Source organism: Chrysemys picta, chromosome 7, assembly GCF_011386835.1.
Source record: "Chrysemys picta bellii isolate R12L10 chromosome 7, ASM1138683v2, whole genome shotgun sequence".
Lineage (NCBI taxonomy): Eukaryota > Metazoa > Chordata > Testudines > Emydidae > Chrysemys > Chrysemys picta.
Window position 1 is genome coordinate 115,747,451 of NC_088797.1, and position 21,122 is coordinate 115,768,572.

Below are 21,122 nucleotides of genomic sequence, written 5' to 3' on the forward strand. Positions count from 1 at the left end.
CCTCCCTGGAGACACTATATTCCTGCGGCAGTCCCCACAGCCAGCCAGGAGCTCCTTCATTGCTCCCCTGGTTCCTGCTAGCAAACTGTCTCAGGCTCAGTCCTAGTAGCCAGCCAGGAGCCTCTCACTTCCCCAGTCCCTGCCAGCAGACTGTCTTTAGTCCTGTTGCTCTGCCATCCAGGGACACAGTCCTTTCTTCTCTAACTCCAAGCAGCAACTAACTACTGCTCTGTTCTACAGCTCCTTATATATGGCCCTCTTGATCCCTGATTGGCTGTTCCAGCTGTCCCTCTGATTGGTTGCTTCCTCGCAACCATTCTAGGCTACTTGGAGGACATCTCCACTGCTCCTTTCCTGGAATGGCTGTGGCAGAACCCTGAGGCCTCCAGCAGGGGGCCTTTGGGCCTAGTCCACCCCATCACAATGGAATTATGAGACTTTGCTATAGGGTTGTTATTGAAACATGTTGTGAGGTTGGGAGGTGCCCACAGCTAGCCCACAGTGGCAACAAAGGAAGGGACCAACACCCAGTTGAGCTTTAAACAACTATCACCAACCATTGACCAGCAGGGGAATTGTATACAAGAGATTTATAATTCAATAAGAAACAGTTGTACAAGCACCACACAATGGAGATTGCTCAATTCTCTCATTCAGCAAGGCCCACCAGGATATGTCTGGGCCAGCATTTTTCCAGGGACATGAATTGAGAGTATAAAATAAGGGACAGTGGCATCATGAGACCACCTTTCTCCTCCCCCACCTACTCTGAAGGCAACAAGAATCCTGGAAAGATAAAGACTTTGAACTGGGGAGATTGGCCCCAGGCTGAGAAGGGAAATCAGCCCATCTATTAAGAACTGCAACCTGCCTGCAACATCCAGTGGAGTGAGAAAAACTGTTTGTTTCAGATCTTATTAAGTCTGATAAAGTTTAGGATTTAGAATGTGTATTTACTTTTTATTTCTTAGGTAACTATCTTTGACCTTTATGCCTACCGTTTATAATCACTTACAATCTAACTTTCTGTAGTTAATAAACTTATTTTAAAGTTTTATCTTTACCAGTGAGTTTGTCTAAAATGCTTGGGGGATCGGCTCAAATTACAAAGACTGGTGCATGTGCACTATCCTTTGATGAAGTGGCAAACTAATTAATGAGCTTGCATTGCTCAAGAGGGTCTTGTGCAGTGTAAGACCATATATATCCAGGGTGCAAGGCTGGGGGGATTTGCTGGTCTTTTCCTGTGTATGGTTTATGAGTCGCTTAGAGAGAATTCATGCAACTTAGCCGGACGTGTCCCTGCATGCTGTTGACTGAGTGATCACAGACCTGGAGAGGTTTGCTGCTTGTCACTAAGAAAGCATCGTGAGAGACAGCCCAGGGTGGAAAGTTAAGGGGGTTCAGCAGTCCCACAATTCCAGGTTGTACCCCAGGAATCTGTCAGAAACTCCTAGGTAAATTTTCCTGTGTGTTTGTAAATTTTACTCTGATCAGTGAAGGAAGATTTCAGTTTTAACACCCACAAACTTGATCCTTGTTGCTCCAGGGTGGTTTCAATACACCACAACCAGAACACTGTCCAGCAGAATAATGCTGTAAGGTTCTTAATCATGTGAGAAAGTCTGTTAATATATCATGTCATCTTTCTCAGGATCAAGTTCCCTGAGCTGAGCATTTCAGGGTTCTACACAGCTTTTCATACAGCCACGGGTAGGTAATGTTGCTGAGCTATTGTATTTAGCTAAGGTGATGCCTGTTAAATAGTTGTTCATGTTCTCTTGCTCAACGCTCCATTGATCTTTTGGGAACCGTGAAATAAAGGAAACAGACTATTTACTTTTTCTTCCAATGCACTTGGTGAATAGGTTTGATGGTGAAAGATGGAATCTGCTATTGCTTGCCCTTTCAGAGGGCAGAAGAGAAGAAGAGAGGGAGCTCAACAAGAAGTCAAAGTATAATGGAAGAATCAGATAGAATTTATACAGATGTTCAAAAAGCCTTTGCCAAAGTACATCACAAGAGACAGGAACCTAGGCAGACAAGAGATGAGAAGTACAGTGTTTCATGGATCAAGAAACTGACCAATAGACAAAAAAACATAGGAATAAATGGTCTTCTTTCAACATTGCAAAATTTAAATATATTTATTAATAATCTGGAAAAGTGATCATTCTGAATGAATGGCAAAGGATGAGAGGATAAGGTGTAGCTATCTGTCCATTTTATGCAGAATGATTCCATTCTAAAAGTAATTAATTTACCATCTGTATTAATAATCTCTATTAATGATCTGGAACAGGGAGCTGGAAAAATTTGCAGATGACTAACCCTTGTAAGTTTGTGTTCAGACTGAGAAATTTTAGAGAACCTTTACAAAGTGAGATGAATGGGCAACATAACAGGAAATAAGATTAAATGTTGAAAAACGCTATGTAATGCACATTGGAAGGAATCATTTTGAATTTCTCATACAAGTTGCTAGGTTGTACATTTAATGTAACCCCTTGGGTAAAAGACCTTTGTACATCTGTGAACAACTGAAGGAAAACGTCTGCTCAACAAGCAGCGGTGGTTTAAAAAAATAACTACAATGTGAGGATGTACAAAGAATGGGAAAATAAATATCCAGATTTTGGGAAAAATGGAAAAGACCTGTTAAGATTCCTACTATGTAATGCAAAATCCAAATGTAGCATAAAGTGACTGGATTGAGCCTAGGCTCAACTCAAATTGGTATCAGTGAAGACCAATTTAGCCATATGTTCAGGTCAGGCTCAAAGCAGGTCACAGTTTTGCATTTTTGCTTATAATGAATTCTCCTGCCTTTCAGTAGTCCATAAAATCTTTAAGGAATGATTTACTCAAGTCAATAGCCTGCTGAAATTCACTAAGAAGAAGTTACCAAGAAATAAAGGCTTGCCACAATATGATAATCAGGCTCCATTTACTCTGGGGAAGAAAGATTGGCACAATACAGAATGACTTCACAATGGCAGAACGTTATATTTTCATTTTTTTCTTGCACTCCATCTATGTTTTCACTCTTGAATTCCCCAGTGATAACCAGACTCACATACAGTTTCTGCAGCTGACCCGAGACAGATCATATACTGAAGAAGGAGTCAAAGGCAACAAACATTTCTGTTCTGCAAACTAAACGATTGAGGCAGAAAAGTCCATTGATCCAAATAAGTATATTTTAGTACCAGGTATATTTACTTGTAACACTTGTATCCCATAACCCTAAAAGATATGCTGGGTAGTAAAACTGCTGCTATTTAACCAGAAATAAAGAGAAACATTAAATAATACAGTCTTATCCAAGTGTTGCACTCAAGATAAAGGAATGGGGTAAAATGGAAATAAAGGCTATTTTCTTAAACATTCACAATTATATAATGATAACATACTCTAACGGCTATCTTCTTGCTCCTTATAAATATACAGAAACAGCTGTTCACATTATCACATAGCAAACTATGAAATATTTGGGACTGAGTGACATTTAATTTTCTTTAGTTAGACTGAAGTAAAATCAAGGAATAGTATTGCAGACTGGGTCTCAAAAAGATTCAGCCCAGCTCACATTTAAAAATATTTCCAGTTTTGCTCTGTAAATGAAACTGATTTATGGCAGAGCTCCTTTGGCTTGTGTTTATATGTCAGTAGTTATGAGTTCATACACATTCCTATAGCTACCAAACTCTTCTTATGCCATCAAAGAAAGAACACTTCTAAGAATTCCATCATCTTTTCCCATGATGACAAATATGTCAAAGTGGTTTACAGAGAACACTTGGGGTCATTCTAATAGTATTTTTTCAAACATCTAGGAGAATAACCACAGAAAGTACACAAAGACCATTAAATCTATAAAGTCAAGAATTTCTCACTTATTTTTAAATATTTTATTAAAATAATCTGATTAAAGTGAGAAATAGAATCAAGCAATTGCTGCATTCCTTCACAATACATTGTTGCACAGAATTACTCAGAAAGAATTAAGCATTGAGATAGAATCAAATAGAATACTAAGAAGTTAAATAGAAGACCATGGTTTAAAGTAACTTGTTTTGTATTTTCCAAGTAATGTTATATATATACACACACACACACACAACACATGCCCTTTGAGATAGGTCTATCGGATATTGTTCCTTTGAATAAGACAATACCTATCGTAAAATGACTATAGTAGCATAGGGGTTTCTTTGTTGCATCAGTTCAAAGCTATAATTGGGTATTACAACTAGTTACCTGATACTTCTAAAGCACGCATGAATTCAGTGTAGATATACAGTGAAAAAATAATTTTGATTCAAAGCATATTCATACTTAATAGACTGTCAAGACACTATAAGATAAATCAATTCCACAGAGAAAAAACCAGTATTTAAATTTAAACTCCAGTCAAATAAGTGATATTTGCTAACATTACAAATGTGTCACCAACTGTTTCAAGGGCAAAGATCAGTGCCTTAAACCCTTTTCAGCTTTTGGAGTCATACTGCATACGTATTTATGCAAACTAGAGTTGTACCTCATCAACAATGGCTTTTTCAACAAAATAAGACTGGATATTACAAGCTATTTTTTCCAAGAGCTATACCAATTCACACCAACAGAGAATATGGCAACTTTGTATACAAAACTTTATGAGTGAAATCATGGCCCCACTGAAATCAATGGTAAAACTTCTATTGACTTGAATGGGTCCAGAATTTCCCTCAATAATTTTAAAATCAATAAAATGAACTCAAGCACTAAGGACACTGAGTTCTTCTGGGCAGGACTGTCCCTTTTGAAGTATTTGAACGAGTACCTAGCACAATGAAGACTTAATACTAATTACATTCAAATAAGACAAATAAGTATGAGAATAAAGAATGGCATCAAGGAAAGGTACATTAAGGTACTGTGTCATCAGGCACTGTAGTACTTGCAATTTATCAACTTTTCTGCTACACTGTCTCATTTTGACAGCAGTAGAGAGCATATTCCACAGCAAAGTAATAATCTTACACTAGGGAAAGAAAGCAGATTCACTTGTTCTGCCTTAGCAAAAAAAAAACTTGGCAAGTAAAGATGATGTATTTGAAGGGAGTTACTTTAATTTCACCTGCCGCTCTGAATTCAGTCTGAAAGATAAAACCATCATAGTAATCCTAATGTTATTGATACCTCTCTCCGTCGAGAAGCCCAACAGGTTTGTTTGATCTTCCAAACGACAGCAGCCACCAGCAGTAAGGACAAAAAACAACTGCAATTACAAAAAAGAAGAAGAAATAATAATGTACATTGTGAGGGAAACAAGGCTGACAGTAATGCATTAAAGCAGGAGCAGTAAACAGAAAAATGAAAGAGAATTGAACTTGGTCATGATGATTGATAGCTGTCAATCACCTAGCTTTCAAGTCAGAAGGGGATGCACATCCTGAAGGCTTTGCTTATCTCCACCAAACACTGTTCCTGTCTCCACTACAGCAAGTTAATTTCCAGCAGGCCCACAGTAGAGTCACCAAAAGAAAAAAGGTAAATTAACTGAAAATGACAATCTATTTTTGGAAAAATCAGTTATCTGAACTAGGAAATTTCATGTGTCTATACTTTTCTCCTGTTTGGCTACCAGTAATTTAAAGGAAGGCAGGTACTGCAACTTGGCAAGACATTAATTAGTATGATGTTTTAGACTGGCACAACAGGCAGCAGTGGATACATTTTGCCCAGTGTACCAAGTATATCCTTTGCTAACTTCTTTGAATAACAACACTTCAAAGAATATTGCTATGTTATATTCCCAAAGAAAGAGCAGTAAAAATCCGCTTGATTTGTGTAATACCTGAGTTATTAAACCTCTATACTTCCCACCTAGGGTGACTAGACGTCCCGATTTTATAGGGACAGTCCCGATATTTGAGGCTTTTTCTTATATAGAAGCCTATTACCCCCAACCCCCGTCCCGATTTTCCACACTTCCTGTCTGGTCACCCTATTCCCACCCAGCATTTGCCTTCCCTCCCCTATTCAAAAATTCCAAACATTTATCATTCTAATTTTTGACAATAGTTCTCTAAGCTAGATCTTCTTGTGGAGTATTAGTAATTCCCTCCACCCACTCATTTTGGAGAGAAGCTGTACAGAATCCCACCACATCCTACTGAAGCTTTCTATAGTGAGGGGGAAGGCAAAAAGATTCTAAAAGCTTGAATCCTCTGTAAGAGTCCAGGATACCTTTGAATTAGTCTGTACAGCCATTTAAAAAAAATAATCAAGGATTTTCTAGCTACATCTAAGAACCATTGATTAACACTAGTACTTGTCTTGTGCATAGTATTCCCAAGACTAGCTTGCCAACAGGACTGAAATTACAACCTGGAAGATCTGTCTCTAGGGGCAAGAGTCCATGTCAATTCATTCTTTAGTCGCTCTTCTGAGATTGTTAACTCAGATGCCCATTAATAATAATTGTGATGTGAACAACAGTCTGGAATGAGAGAGCCCAAACATTTCATCGGCTGCAGGCCACAGTCAGCTGCATCTTCATATATTTAACAAAATAAAATAACAAACTATGTCCAAACCCCATAACCTAAGTTCTATCAATACTGTAAAATACATGGAGTTCGAATTTTTAATCAATATTTTCTTTATTTAAAGACCTTTTCACTGGGAACCTCCTAAACCCCTTTTATCAATTCCTTGTTTGGACATCCTTGAGAAAGCCTGCTACAGTGGCACCTAAGCTTAGCAGAAGGAAGACCCATATATGTGAGGCAGAAGGAGCTTCCGTTAAGAAGCAGGTCAATTAAGTAATTAAAATCAACAGCTTAGTTTTACTTGACACAATCAAATCTGGCTTTTCAGATTCAAGAAGATTGATCGCCCTGAACTTGGCAGTGGAAAAGAACAGATAAAGGCTCTGCTTCTAAATGCAAAGCTCTACCTTCCTCTTAATGGCCAATGTCAATGGCCAACATTTCTTCTGAGGGTTCTTTAATCCTCTTTGGGACTGTTGTGGAAAATAAAAATGTGGTCTCACGCCTTCTAGGACCACTATTTACAATTATGTTGTGCTTTTATTCATTTCTGGTACAGATTTTTTTTAGGTAATTGAGTTTTCAGTGGTTCTTGTAGCTGCAAGATAGCAAAACCAATGGATCAGAACAGTTCTGCAAACTTCAGAATTATTTTCCCTATAGAAAACTTGGGGGGGAATGGGAAGGAGGAGAGTAAATGAACTGTAATAAAGGATGCATGAGAGCCAGGTGAAGGTTCAGGAACCTTAGGGAATACAGAAGAGGAATTTCAATGCCACTATTTAATGAGCCTAAATGTAAATCATCTTTTTGCAACTGTTCTTATTGAGAGAATCCAATGCAATAAGAAATTTTAAGCCATGCCCCCTTTTATTAACATAGTGTGGTTTTTGCTAAGAAGGGGTATTCCACCAAAAGCTTTTGTTACAATCTCTATAATAGCAAACGGATATGAACATAGATTCACTATTGTAGAATGCACATACATTTACAATTAAAACTATTTATTTCATTATTTCTGTTCATATTTTAACTTCTTTTTAAAAAATTGTCCCTGGCCCCGTCTCCAGTTTTTGGTTGAAATCAGGGACTAGTAGACTATGTGATAACCCTTGGGGCTGAGCAGAGCAAAGAACCATTCTGGGACAAAACACGAGATAAGGGTAAATTACTTGCTCGTTCCCTCCTCTCCTACAGGTCTCAGGGACAAATGGGGATAACAGTTACCTACCACAGTTTACAGTGGTGGAATTTGAAACTGCAGGAATCCGAGGGTGGATACATGAGCATGAGAAAGTTAGGGCATACCAGAGATAGAACAGATAGCTGGTCAGGCTGACCAATTAGCTGTATCCCAAGAGCCCCACTGAGAGCAGCACAGTGATACATCCCTTGAGTGGTCCCATAGACCATTGCCAGGATCTAGACCCTTTTAATAGGAAATGCTCTCATTCACCTTTGTCCCACTCCCTGCATATTTCTCTTGAGCTGCCAGGAAAAAAACTGTATACAGGCAGCAGACCTGAGGCCAGTAAGATGCAAGTTCTTACATTACTCCTCTCACTTGAAGCCTGATCCAGCTCCTATGGAAATCAATGGAAAGACTCCCACTGCATTCTATGGCAGATGGACCAGACTTTTCGGTTCTTAGTCAGTGGCAAGTTACCTTGCCTATAATCTATAAAGAAGGCATCCTTCCAGATGATGTTGTGGCATCCTCTCGCATTGAGGAGACCTCTCCGGGGGAGGGAGCTCCAGTTATTAGGAAGAGACAGGTTTTAGTAATGGATGATTCGATCATTAAAAACATAGATAGCAGGGTTTGCAATGACCGTGAGAACGCAGGTGACTTGCCTGCCTGGTGCAAAGGTTGCGAATCTCTCGAGATATCTAGATAGGCTTATGTGTAGTGCTAGGGAGGAGCCGGTGGTCATGGTACATGTAGGTACCAATGACATAGGGAAGGATAGGTCAGAGGTCCTGGAGGCCAAATTTAGGCTGCTAGGTAAGAGATTGAAGTCCAGGACCTCCATGGTAGCATTCTCTGAAATACTTCCAGTTCCACGCGCAGGGCCAGTTAAACAGGCAGAACTGCAGTGTCTCAATACGTGGATGAGACGAACATGTAGGAAGGAGGAGTTTAGATTTATTAGGAACTGGGGGAAACTTTTGGAAAAGGGAGAGCCTATACAGGAAAGATGGGCTCCACCTAAACCCAAATGGAACCAGATTGTTGGTGCTTAAAATTAAAAATGTTGTAGAGCAGTTTTTAAACTAAGGGCTGGGTGAAAGCCAGCAGGTGCAGAGAAGCATGTGGACATTCCCTATGTCCTAATAAGGAGGAGAGGATGGAAAATGATAAAATACAGGTAGGATCTTATGAGAAACAGTCAAATGAAAAAAAGTCCCATTCAATTACATCATACATAGATTAACATAATTTGTTGGGGAATAGTCAACGTGGTTTTTGTAAAGGGAAATTATGCCTCACCAATCTACCTGAATTCTTTGAGGGGGTCAACAAGCATGTGGACAAGGGGGATACAATGGATATAGTGGTTTTAGATTTTTGGAAAGCCTTTGACAAGGTCCCTCACCAAAGGCTCTTAAGCAAAGTAAGCAGTCATGGGATAAGAGGGAAGGTTCTCTCATGGATTGGTAACTGGTTAAAAGATAGGAAACAAAGGGTAGGAATATATGGTCAGTTTTCAGAATGGAGAGAGAGGTAAATAGTGGTGTGTCCCCATGGGTCTGTACTGGGCCCAATCCTATTTAACATATTCATAAATGATCTGGAAAAAGGGGTAAACAGTTAGGTGACAAAATTTGCAGATGATACAAAACTACTCAAGATAGTTAAGTCCCAGGCAGAATGCAAAGAGCTACAAAAGGATCTCTCAAAACTGGTTGATTGGGCAACAAAATAGCAGATGAAATTCAGTGTTGATAAATGCAAAGTAATGCACATTGGAAAATGTAATCCCAACTATACATATAAAATTGATTGGGCCTAAATTAGCTGTTACCACTCAAGAAAAAGATTTTGGAATCGTTGTGGATAGTTCTTTGAAATCATCCACTCAATGTTCAGCAGCAGTCAAAAAAGCAAACAGAATGTTGGGAATCATTCAGAAAGGGATACATAATTAGACAGAAAATATCATATTGCCTCTATAGAAATCCATGGTTCGCCCACATCTTGAATACTGCATGCAGATGTGGTTGCCCCATGTCAAAAAAAGACATACTGGACTTGGAAAAGGTTCAGAAAAGGGCAACAAAAATTATTAGGGATATGGAACAGCTTCCGAATGAGGAGAGATTAATAAGACTGGGACTTTTCGGCTTGGAAAAGAGACAAATAAGGGGGGATATGATAGAGGTCTATAAAATCATAACTGGTGTGGAGAAAGTAAATAAGGAAGTGTTATATACTCCTTCTCATAACACAAGAACTAGGGGTCACCAAGTGAAATTAATAGGCAACAGGTTTAAAACAAACAAAAGGAAGCATTTTTTCACACAACACTGTCAACCTCTGGAATTCTTTGCCAGAGGATGTTGTGAAGGCTAAGACCATAACAGGGTTCAAAAAAGAACTAGATAAATACATGGAAGATAGGTCCATCAATGGCTATTAGCCAGGATGGGAGGGGATGGTGTCCCTAGCCTCTATTTGCCAGAAGCTGGGAATGAGCGACAGGGGATGGATCACTTGATGATTACCTGTTCTGTTCATTCCCTCTGGGGCACCTGGCATTGAACACTGTCAGAAGACAGGATACTGGGCTGGATGGACATTTGGTCTGATCCAGTATGGCTGTTTTTATGTTCTTAGGATGATTTTACTAGTCGTGCAGGATCAAGATCAGAAATTGCCTGATCCAAAGAAATTGCCACAAAAAGCATCAACTTTGGAAATTACATGGATGAACATTTTAATTAACATTTTTGTGTGACCTTTTCTTGGTCAAAAACAATGAATTTCAATGTTTGGTTTTCTTTCTTTTATATATAATAAACTACATGTAAAGATTTCTCAAACCTGATGTGCTAATGAGGAAGAGAAAGACATACGGTAGAATTCTTTTTCATTATCAATACGTTTCCCCAGGAAACTGCCCCTAAAGAAATACAATTTTGTTTCTAAGGTCTATAATGAATGTGTGCTGTTATAAACAAACTGCACTCTGTATCTTAATGAGTATTCATGTTTAATTATAATAAATAAAAACATATTTATTCCCTGTTAACACACATACAAACACAAGTACAAATAACTTAGAATGACATGTTTTCATTAAAAGAAGTATACATTTGAGGAATTGGTATTATAAATGAAAGGAAGGTGAAATTAAATAAAATTTCTAAGCAGAAATTCAAATGTCCAACTTTTATTCTCTTCTTTTTTAAGTGCAAAGAGAAATTTTAAAAATGTTAAAATGCATGTGGCATGCTCAGGCATATATGACTACACAGACTCCAGGATTTTATCTAAAACTTTAGTTTGCATTATTGTTTAGGATATATTTCCACGTTGGAGAAATACAAATAAAACATTTCAAACTGTTCAAACATAACTGATACCATTAAAATTAAAAGATGTCTCCAATTCTATGCTAAACATTCTTCAGATTTACTAATTTTACTAAGGATTTCTTTAAAGTGTATCTCATTTTATTCCAAAAACAAGAAAAAAAACAACCTTTGCTTAAAAAAAAAAAAGATTGCAAAGGGAAAAATATATTTACCTACCACATTGTTTACAAAACACAAGAACTTAACAAGCAATTAAATGAACAGTTAAGACCTCAAAAATCTTACCCTGTCCACATAACAAACAAATACAATGGGTAAAATTCTCAACATTGTCCAAGGGCCAGACTTTTAAAAGAATGTGCGCACCTAAAAATGTATTGGGATTTCAGAATAGATGCCTAACTCCCACAGGTTTCAATAGGAGTTAGACATCTAAGCACTTCTGAAAATCCCAACAGGTGTTTATCTGCCTAATTTGGTGCCTAATTACCTTTAAATATATGGACGTAATTGACTTTGTTAGCTAAGACCCATAGTAGTCTAAGTCCCACTGACTTTCAAAGTCAATGGACTTTGCCTGCAAGTTGGTCATGGTGACTCACTCAACTCTCACTAGTGGCTCCTAGTAGCTGCGTGTGCATTTCACTCCAGGACCTTGCCTTGGCTGTTATGCTAAACCTTGTGAGGGTAGTTAGCAGTGGCTGCTAATGAAAACCTGTCTGGCCCTCCAAGTGCATGAAATCTCCTACAGTGAAGCCAGCAAAACAACTTCCAAAGTATAACACTGGTAGAAACAGTACTGGAGCAAGCTAGTGGATAGCTCAGAGCAGTGTTGTAGATGGAGTACAATACACTGGTCAACCACAAAGCCAAAGAGTTGTGGTTGAACACTTGGCTAGTACTGAACCATAGAAACTGAATGAAGACTGGAAAGAGAAACAAAAGAATGCCGGTACCCAGACAAACAAGAACCACATTCACCAACTGGAAACCAAGGCAGGAATGAAAAGTATGCCGTTGGAACAAACACAACAATACACAAATTGGAATATGAAATGAAAGAACATCATACCAGGCTGGAGCACTTGTGGTAATGATATAGTGGGAAATTATTCATGTAGCCAAAAAGAGATGGGCAGGCAAAGGAGAATTCTATCAGGATGAACATAGGACACTGACATCAGGAAGAAAAGATGGTGGACACCAGGATGGAGTTGCATTGTTGCTAAAGCCAGGCAATTATGGCATTTAACCTGATATTGCCCCATATGCTGAGGGTGAGATTTAAAATAAAATCGGATGCAGTCACAATAGTACATGTGCCAACCTTAGCAGTGCCAGAGAAAAAAATGGACATATTTTATCATGATCTACAGAAAACAATATGCAAAGTTTCAAGACAAGATGAACTGGTGATGGAATATTTTAAGGTGGAAGTAGTATCAGATTGGAATTCCTGGGCTGGAGCAACAGGCAGATTTGGACTTGATGAAGAAAACAAAAGATGAGAAAGGCAGCTAAATTTCTGCCTAACTTACAACCTTGTGATAAAAAACATGCTATTTCAACAAAGAAAGCTGCAGAGGAAGTGGACTTATATATCATCTGATAAAGAAAATGATAGACTTCATAATTGTGAATCTCAAATGGAAATCAGATGTATTGACATTCAGATTATTTGTGGCTGATATCAATAGGATCATAAGTTAGTGTTAGCATCAATGAGGTTGAGCCCAAGGGCAACTGAAAAAGTGCCAAGAACTGAGATCTATAGTGTGGGTAAATTGAAAGAGCCAAATTTCAGGAAAGAAAACAAAGAAGCCTAGTGGAGAAACATCATGACTCTGGTGAAAGAAGAAATGAATGTTAAAGAGACATGAAACAGTTTAAAAAAATAGATTATAAGAGCAGCTGAACAAGTTTTGGGGTATAAGGTCAACACAAAGAAACCAAGATGGACAATAGATTAAGTGCTGCAGTTGAGTGACAAGTGTAGGAAGCTGCAAGTCTATTAGCGGAGTACAATGGGTTGACCAGAGAGAGAAAACAAAGAAAGACACAGATAACTGGATAAATGAACAATGTAAAAAAGCAGAAGAATACAGAAAGAGAATTGCAACACAAGGGTTTTATCACAAGATAAGAGAATTGTAGGGAACATATGTATTGAAGATGTCTGTGGTGACAAACAAGCAAAGAAAGAATATTTTGAAGTCCTGTACAACATGCAGTACATAGTAGATGAAACTGTCCTGAAGAAGCTTCCCAGTACAAAAATTGGAGAGCACAATCTGGAATTCTTAGTAGTATTAGTAGTAAAGATCTCAATAAAGTTTGAAAAAGAAAAAGGTGCCAGGAAATGACAACACAGATGTAGAGCTGTTGCAAACAGGCGAGGGTCACATGGTAAAGGTGATGCACAAACTATTCAACAAGATTTACAAGTAAAGAGCAAGTGCGGAGTGAATGGGGGAAAGCATTAATAGTAATGATCTTTTAAAAAAAGGAGATAAGAGTAAGTGCAAGTATTACAGAGGAATTAGCTTATTGAGTGTGCCAGGAAAAGTATTCATCAAGTCGTTGCAGAAGAGAATGAAGAGGGACATGGAAACAGTGCTTGCAGAGAAACAGGCCGGATTTAGGCCAGGATGAAGTACAACTGATCAGCTATTTGTGATGACAGAGATGAGAAAAGTATGTTTTACAATTAGTGATCTTTACAATAAAGTATTTTGGTTGTGGAATTGGGAAAGTCCGGGGGCTGGGAGGAAGGGGAGTCTGATGATGAAGTGGGATGAGTAAATCTCAGCTGATAACAGTGTGGTGGGGGGTGGGGCAAGGAAAGAAAGTCCTGGCAAAAGTTAGGAGAGTCTAAGGAATCCCAGTGGTGTTTGTTACTTTATGATGGAGAGATTCTGCTGCCACCACAGCCATGGAAACACATTAGCTCTGAAGCCCATATACCACAACCACTCAGATGATTAAAGGACCTCCTTTTAATCTTGCTAGTTGTGAATCAGGGTCCATGCACTTGCTGCTTGTAACCCTACATTCCATTCATGTCTTGCTCTGTAACCAGCCTGCTAACACCTGCTCGGTTCAGCAGCTGAGAGTTTATCGCTGCCCTTCCCTTAGATCATTCCTCTTTCATATCAACCTAGATTTATTCACCACTACCCTGATTCAGATTTGTCTTGCCCACGCCACATCAGCTGATCATTATCTCCCCCTCATCCATACTTGTTGCTCTACAGTATCCCCTAACTGGACCCTTAGAGATGGGCAACTGAGAGGAAGAATTAATTTACCTGCAGCTGTGATGCTGCTTCATAGCTCCCAATTCTGTTCTGCTAGTATCATAGCAGCAGCAGAAAAATCCTCAGAGCCTCCTCTTAACCAGAAAATCCAAATAGGGTCTGAATATGGGGCATGCAATCTAAAATAAACTATGACATTTAAAAATGCAAGTGCAATCAAAATTCCTTTAAAAGTTCATTTGTATTTATTAATTTGTCTCAAGTGAAATCACACAAGTTAAGCAACATCCTTCAAGTTCATTTAAAACTAATTATATGGAGAATTCTTCTTATCCGGATGTAAAGTACTTATAATGCTATTTTTGGGAGCAATCCTGAAAGCCATTATATTCACATCAGTATTCCTTATGTGAGTAGTCCTATTAAAGTCATATAAATTGTTCCTCAAAACTCACCTCTACCCACCACTACTGAGTTCAAAAAAGCCCAAAACCAACCCAACAAATGACCCCTTCTCTTCCCCCCAACCCAACTTTCTCCTCTTTTCTATTTCTCACCCTTCTCTGTGGCTCTACTTATATTTGTAAGTTCTGTGGGACAGGGACTATGTCCCACGCTTTTCAATATTTTTTTCCAAAACTGCCTACAGTATTTAGGATCTTAAGTCCCATTTTCAAAAGTGACTTCAGCACTTGGGCCCAAATCTTCAAAGATTTTTAGGTGCCCAATTCCAATTGAAATCAATGGCAGTTAGATGCCTAATACTTTTGAGGATCTGGGTTTTAGGAGCCTAAATCTCATTGAAAATAATTGGAAATTAGGCCAGGTTTTAGAAGTATTTAGGCGCCAAAAGGTGCAGATAGGTGCCAAGTAGGGTTTTCAAAAGTGCTGAGGTACCTAACTCCCATAGGAGTTGATACATAGGACACTAGGCACCTATCTGCCTCTTTAGGCACCTAAAGACTGTTACAAATTTAGCCCCAAAGTGACCAACATATTTAAAAATGGGACTTATTTTTGAAACTTTTATCCTTTATCTTTGTGTCTTATACAACTGTGATGGGGTATATAAACCCCACACTGGAGAACAAGAGGTTAATGAGCTGCTCTGGACTAAGCCAGTCCCCCCCTCACCTCCCCCTGCCACCCTGCAAGAGATGCACAGGCTGGAGAAGAGTTAAAAGGGAGCCGAACAGCTCACCTGTGGGCAGGCCAGGGAAGAGAAAGGACCTTTACCTTGCAGCTCCTAAGGGTACATCTACACTACAGCGGGGAGTCGATTTAAGATACGCAAATTCAGCTACGTGAATAGCGTAGCTGAATTCGACGTATTGCAGCCGACTTACCCCGTTGTGAGGACGGCGGCAAAATCGACTTCTGCCGCTTTTTGTCGGCGGCGCTTACTACCACCTCTGCTGGTGGAGTTAGAGCGCCGATTTGGGGATCGATTGTCGCGTCCCGACGGGACGCGATAAATCGATCCCCGAGAGGTCGATTTCTACCCGCCGATTCAGGCGGGTAGTATAGACCAGACCTAAGAAAGGATTGAGTGAAGGTGGGATCTCTCCTGCCCACAACTGCCTGAAGGTCCCTACCTGAGGAAAGGGAGGACTGGCTTCTGATAGACCCTGAGAGGGAAGCATATCCCCCTTGCACTTACTAACCCAATTTATTTGTGTTGACTCCCTGTGTTTGGTTTATGGACTACCCCTGAAGGGGAGAGAGACTGAACTAACATGGCTGAAGGGCCAAAGTACCAAAGGAAGCTGCCACTCCAAGAGGGGGAGAGTTACCACACCATGCCCAGTCACACAGAGGTGCCATGTGATGAGAAGACCCACTTCAAATTTTCCTGTACAGACTACAAACTATGGACAATAGAGGGATGGTAGGATGTGGCCCAGATAGGGCAGCCTTAAGACATTCCTGGATGGCAGATCCTTTTTCCATCCTCACAGAACCCTGGGCTGGAATCCAGTGGAGTGGGAGAACCTGATTCCCTTCCCAAAACCCCCTCTGCAAGTCGAAGGGCCTAAGCCTGACCACTAGGCAATGCTCCCCATCACATTGTTGGAACAAATAACAAACAGTAATAACAATGAAAACAGCAATTAATATAGAAATGAAGGTTAGTTATCTATAACCAAAGTTCTTCAATATGAGCCTCTGCATATTCTCACAATTGTGGAATCAAGACACCCGCAGTGTGAGCTTCTGCAACCTTCTGGACAGCCGTGTCCATTGGGGCCATTCCCTAATCATTTATTTCCCTATTCTGGATGGTTCTGAGGGTATAAAAGGGGAAGTGGCCCCAACTGCCCTTTAGTTCTTTCCATTAATTCAGAAATTCCTAACCTAAGACTCTGCATAAGTGGAGAAGATCGGCAGAGAGCATGAATACGCAGAGACTCATTTTGAAGAACTTTGGTTACAGGTAGTAACCTTCATTTCTTCTTTAAGGAGTCTTGGCATACACCCCTTTGTGGGAATTTAGTGAGCAGTATAGCCCCCAGGAAGATGGGTTGAGGAGTTCTAGGTCAAAAAGAACAGCAGAACTGCCAAAACAAGCATCAGCTCTGGAGGACTTTCAAGAGTGAATAGAGGTTACTGAACTTATCACTCTCCCAAAACAAGTCGTAATAAGGGAAATATTTTGTTGTTGTTGCTAAAAACATATATAGTTGCAATAGCAGTCATGCAACATGGTGTGACGAAGACAGTGTGAGGGTATGCCACGGAAGCTGCATTTGTCCTGCATGAGGACTCTGACAAATTCAGAAGGTTGACCCTGCCAAGTCATATGTGTGAAACATAATGTGTTTTGCATAACAATGTTTGCACCAGGACAGACTGGCTCCTCTAGTGTCATCTCCATCTCTCCAAAGGTTTGGAAACTTGTGCACAGGTTTTGGCCCCATATAAGTAACAACAAAGTTATCTGAATACATGATATCTGCCTCCCTGAATCTGAGGCTCATGGACATACATACATGCCAGTCATCTGTAAGAGCTGGGAAGTTCAGACATCTTTACATAGTTAGGAGGCAGATGGGACCACATGCTCTGTGAGAATGCAACATAAAGGAGTTAGTCATTAGGCTTGTATCTCAGCAATGCGCTAGGCCAGTGATAACTCAGACTGAGGCTTGTAAACTGCATGTGGCTCTTTAATGCGTCTCCTGTGGCTGTCTACCACACATGATATTAAAACACTGTGTGATTTAATTATTAACCAATCTAAGTTATTAACCAATAGGATGCTTTTGCTGTGTTATTACCCAATTGTTGGTGAATAAAATAATAATACTTGGTCAGTCATTTTGCTGTGAGAATTTATATATATATGTATATATACACACACACACTGAATGTAGCTCTTTTGGGTAATATTGAAGAAACTACTGTGGTTCCTTTGGGTAATGTTGAGAGCTAATTTGGCTCTGAACCACTGAGGTAGGAATATCACTGCTCTAGGCTATCAAAAATGGCATGTTCCTAAAGATATAATACAAAGAGAACAATCTGGCCAATTGTTAAATGGAAGCCTATGAGCTTCACGAGGATAAAATGACAATCCCCTGGTTCTTTCTAGAAGAGGACACCCTTAGGGTGAGATAAATTAACCTATTCTTCTGCAGAATTCACTGCACATGCCAGGTACTGCAATGGATAATTTAATCACATTTTCTGCAGCTGTCCCAGCAAAGTAACTACCCCCAGCAATTCTAGAAGTACACAGAGCAACCCTATCTTAGATAAGGTTATTCCAAGGTGAGAAAGGGGTGACAATGTGTGTAGAGGTTGGAAGAGGGATAGCAACCAAATCTCTCTTGGCAGATGTCAAAGAGGCTTTTCAGTAGGATTTTTTTTTTTTTTTTGGTATCTGAAGTGTAAAATAGTCTAAACTCATGGTCTTCTTGCTTAGAAATGATGCAGATGGGGAAATGTCTTTCAATTCACAGAGTAGGTGTGACTGATCAAAGACTTCTGCTTTTTAACAGGATCTTTTAGATCTCAGAATAACACTCACAAACCAGTCAACTGTCAGCCAGAGAAACTCTGAACCTGGATGGAGACTCCCACCTGATATCGGAGACAAAAAACCAGTAGTTTAAAAAACAGGACTTTAACATCAGACCCACGATATGTAATGACAGATTCCCACATCTCTAACCATGCCTGGTGACAGCAACTTGGTACCAAGTGGACCAAAGCCCTCAGAAGAATCCAGGGCAACGCAGAGATAAGTTCCTGTTTTTTGGTGGAGGAAAGGCTTGCAATATTGATTTTACATCTTCCTTGTCTTTGTATAAGAATCTCAGACAAGCCCATTATCCATGTTGGGAAAGAGACTTAATTGCTATTTACCTCAGTTGTGGAAAAAAATATAATGCAAGAGCCCTTGATAGAGCACTTGCAATGCTGAGTGCAAATTCTGTTCAAACAGTCTGTCAATATAATATCTTTCCCTCTGGATAAGACATTGGGTCACTTCTTGACAATGTGCTTGGCAGTCCTTCATGTTGGGCTGTCAAAACTTGATCTAGGCTCGGGTCCTGCAAGATCCAGATATTCGGCAGCAAGATCCAGATGTAGGCTTGGTTTTTGGCTCTGGATCCAGATTCATACTCATCAGGAATTGGTCCCTACGCCCTTCTGCCCCTCCCTATCTCCTCCCCCCCCTTTTTTTAAGATCCCAATCCATCTCTTGTTGTGGATCCAAATACGGGTTTTGCAGCTCCTTGATCCATGCTCGGCTATCAGAGGAGGATGTGGGTTTTGCAGCCCAGGATTCATAGTTGACTGCTAGATCCCAATCTGAGTAGCAGGATTTCTGGCTTTGCAGATCTGGAACGTTTGAAAGTTGGATCCATGGGCCAGAGAGTCACTTTAGGCATAGAGCTAGGTTTCTTAGTTCAATCTGACAAATGTAGGGACCTTAACAATGACTTGCTCCTCAATCTGATGCTGGATTTATTCAGTGCCAGCTTGGCTGAATAGGACTGAAGAGCCTCCTCCATTAATAGGGGTTTCTGAGTTGCCTCTTCCACTCCTGTGGATCCAGACAGAGCCCATGCTCATCTTCTTTTTTTCTTTTTAAGTTATGACCTCATTAACTAACTGGCAAACTAACTAGCTATCAACAAATCCCCCCCCCCCAATGGATGGGGAGAAGGGATGGGGGGAGAGAAGAGAATAAAAAGAAAAACTGACCAAGAAAGCATCAAGGACAATGTGTGTGATCAGAGCTTGCTACACCTCCAGCAGTTAGAAGGAACTGAGGGGCAGTTGGGGCCACTCCCTCGTTTATATCCTAGGAACCCTCCAGGATGGGAAAGGGATGGTGGGGTAAGTGTCACCAACAGACACTGCTTTCCAGAAGGTTCTGGAAGCTCCAGGTGCAGGAGTCTTGATCCCACAAGTATGAATATCAGAGGCCACTTGAAGAACTACAAATACTAACATATATGCAACCTGCAGAAGTAAAGGTGTACAGAATAAAGCTTGTTGTGTTTGTTAAATCTAATAAAAAACAAACACACAGAATTATTCAGAAATTTTAATATTTTATATTATGATATAAATGATTTCCATTAGAACACTTCCATTCTTCCCAGAAGAACTGATGTCAATAGAGAATCTTGCCTCTAATTTATAAGCATACATTCATGAATTTAATTAATTCAGTAATTACCATAATTTGGCAAACTATGATGAAGTAGCTAAAGGGCATGTTTTCTCCACATTATGGCCAAAATATCTGGAGTAAAGAAGCACAGTGCAGGAACTGGTAAACTCCCATTCATCCAACAGCTCAGAACTTCAACATGAGAGTACTGTATATGTCTACTTACATATCCAGGTTACACACAAAGATTTAGTTTTTCCTCTACAGAGCAGCTGTTTTACACTACCAGTCCAAAACAGCCCTAATCCAGCGTTGTTGGCCTACAAAGATCACCCTAAAGAACAGGGGTGGGGAAAATCTTCTGGTAGCATAAAGCTGGCACAGTGGCTACACTAAGTGTTTCTCCTGGGATGAGCTTTAAGGCTATTTTATGCTGGTGGTACAACTCCAGCAGCACTGAAAGGGAGCTTGAGTAGAAGTAATAACTGAAGGAAAGGGGCATTCTTAAGCCCTGGAAATCCCCGACTGCCTTATCAGCACTTTAAGGCCACTGGCAGCTGACATGAGTTAGAATAGTATTTAGGCTGCTGTAATTCACGCTAGAATACAGATGTTATATACAGTTGACCCAAGATGGAAGAGGTTCAAAGGACAAGTTTTCATCTGGGCAGCGCTGTGTGCTTCTCAGTAGTAGGTGAAGATCTGGACCATAGTTTTAGAAGTTTACCTCACTACCAAGCATAATGAAAAGCAAACAACTCGTGATAAGTATCTTAGGAAGATACTTTAAGCTTCCTTGTTGGAGAAAAGAAGAAAAATATATGGAGAAGAGGGTAATAAACCTTAAAAAAGGAATACTACTGGAAACATATAGTTTAATAAAGCTCAGCAGGAAAGCATTTAATAAGATTGTTAAAAACTTAAATTGGCAGTTGTGCTGGTATAGAGAAAAACACAAGTAAAATAAACTAAGAAATCAATAATGCTTTCAGATAAACATCTTAATCTAAATGTTGAATGCAAAACTAACAGCATAGTCTAGAACTCATTTTGAGTTTTGGCCAAATTATTAATGTATATCAGTTACCACTTATATTTTACTATCAGTGATTGTAAATTGCACTTTTAAAATGAAACATCTTAAATTTAATATTGGGG

The 21,122-nt window shown here is 39.6% G+C and overlaps 1 protein-coding gene across 2 annotated transcripts in view; it reads right to left on the minus strand.

Annotated features, from left to right (window-relative positions):
- The window catches only part of ATRNL1 (attractin like 1), a 976,173-nt gene that overhangs the window by 339,026 nt on the left and 616,025 nt on the right, over positions 1-21,122 (minus strand). For both annotated transcript variants that reach the window (XM_005293856.5, XM_065552410.1), the window contains exon 26: positions 5,185-5,263. In XM_005293856.5, coding sequence (XP_005293913.1) covers positions 5,185-5,263 — 79 coding nt within the window. The remainder of the gene's footprint in view (positions 1-5,184; positions 5,264-21,122) is intronic.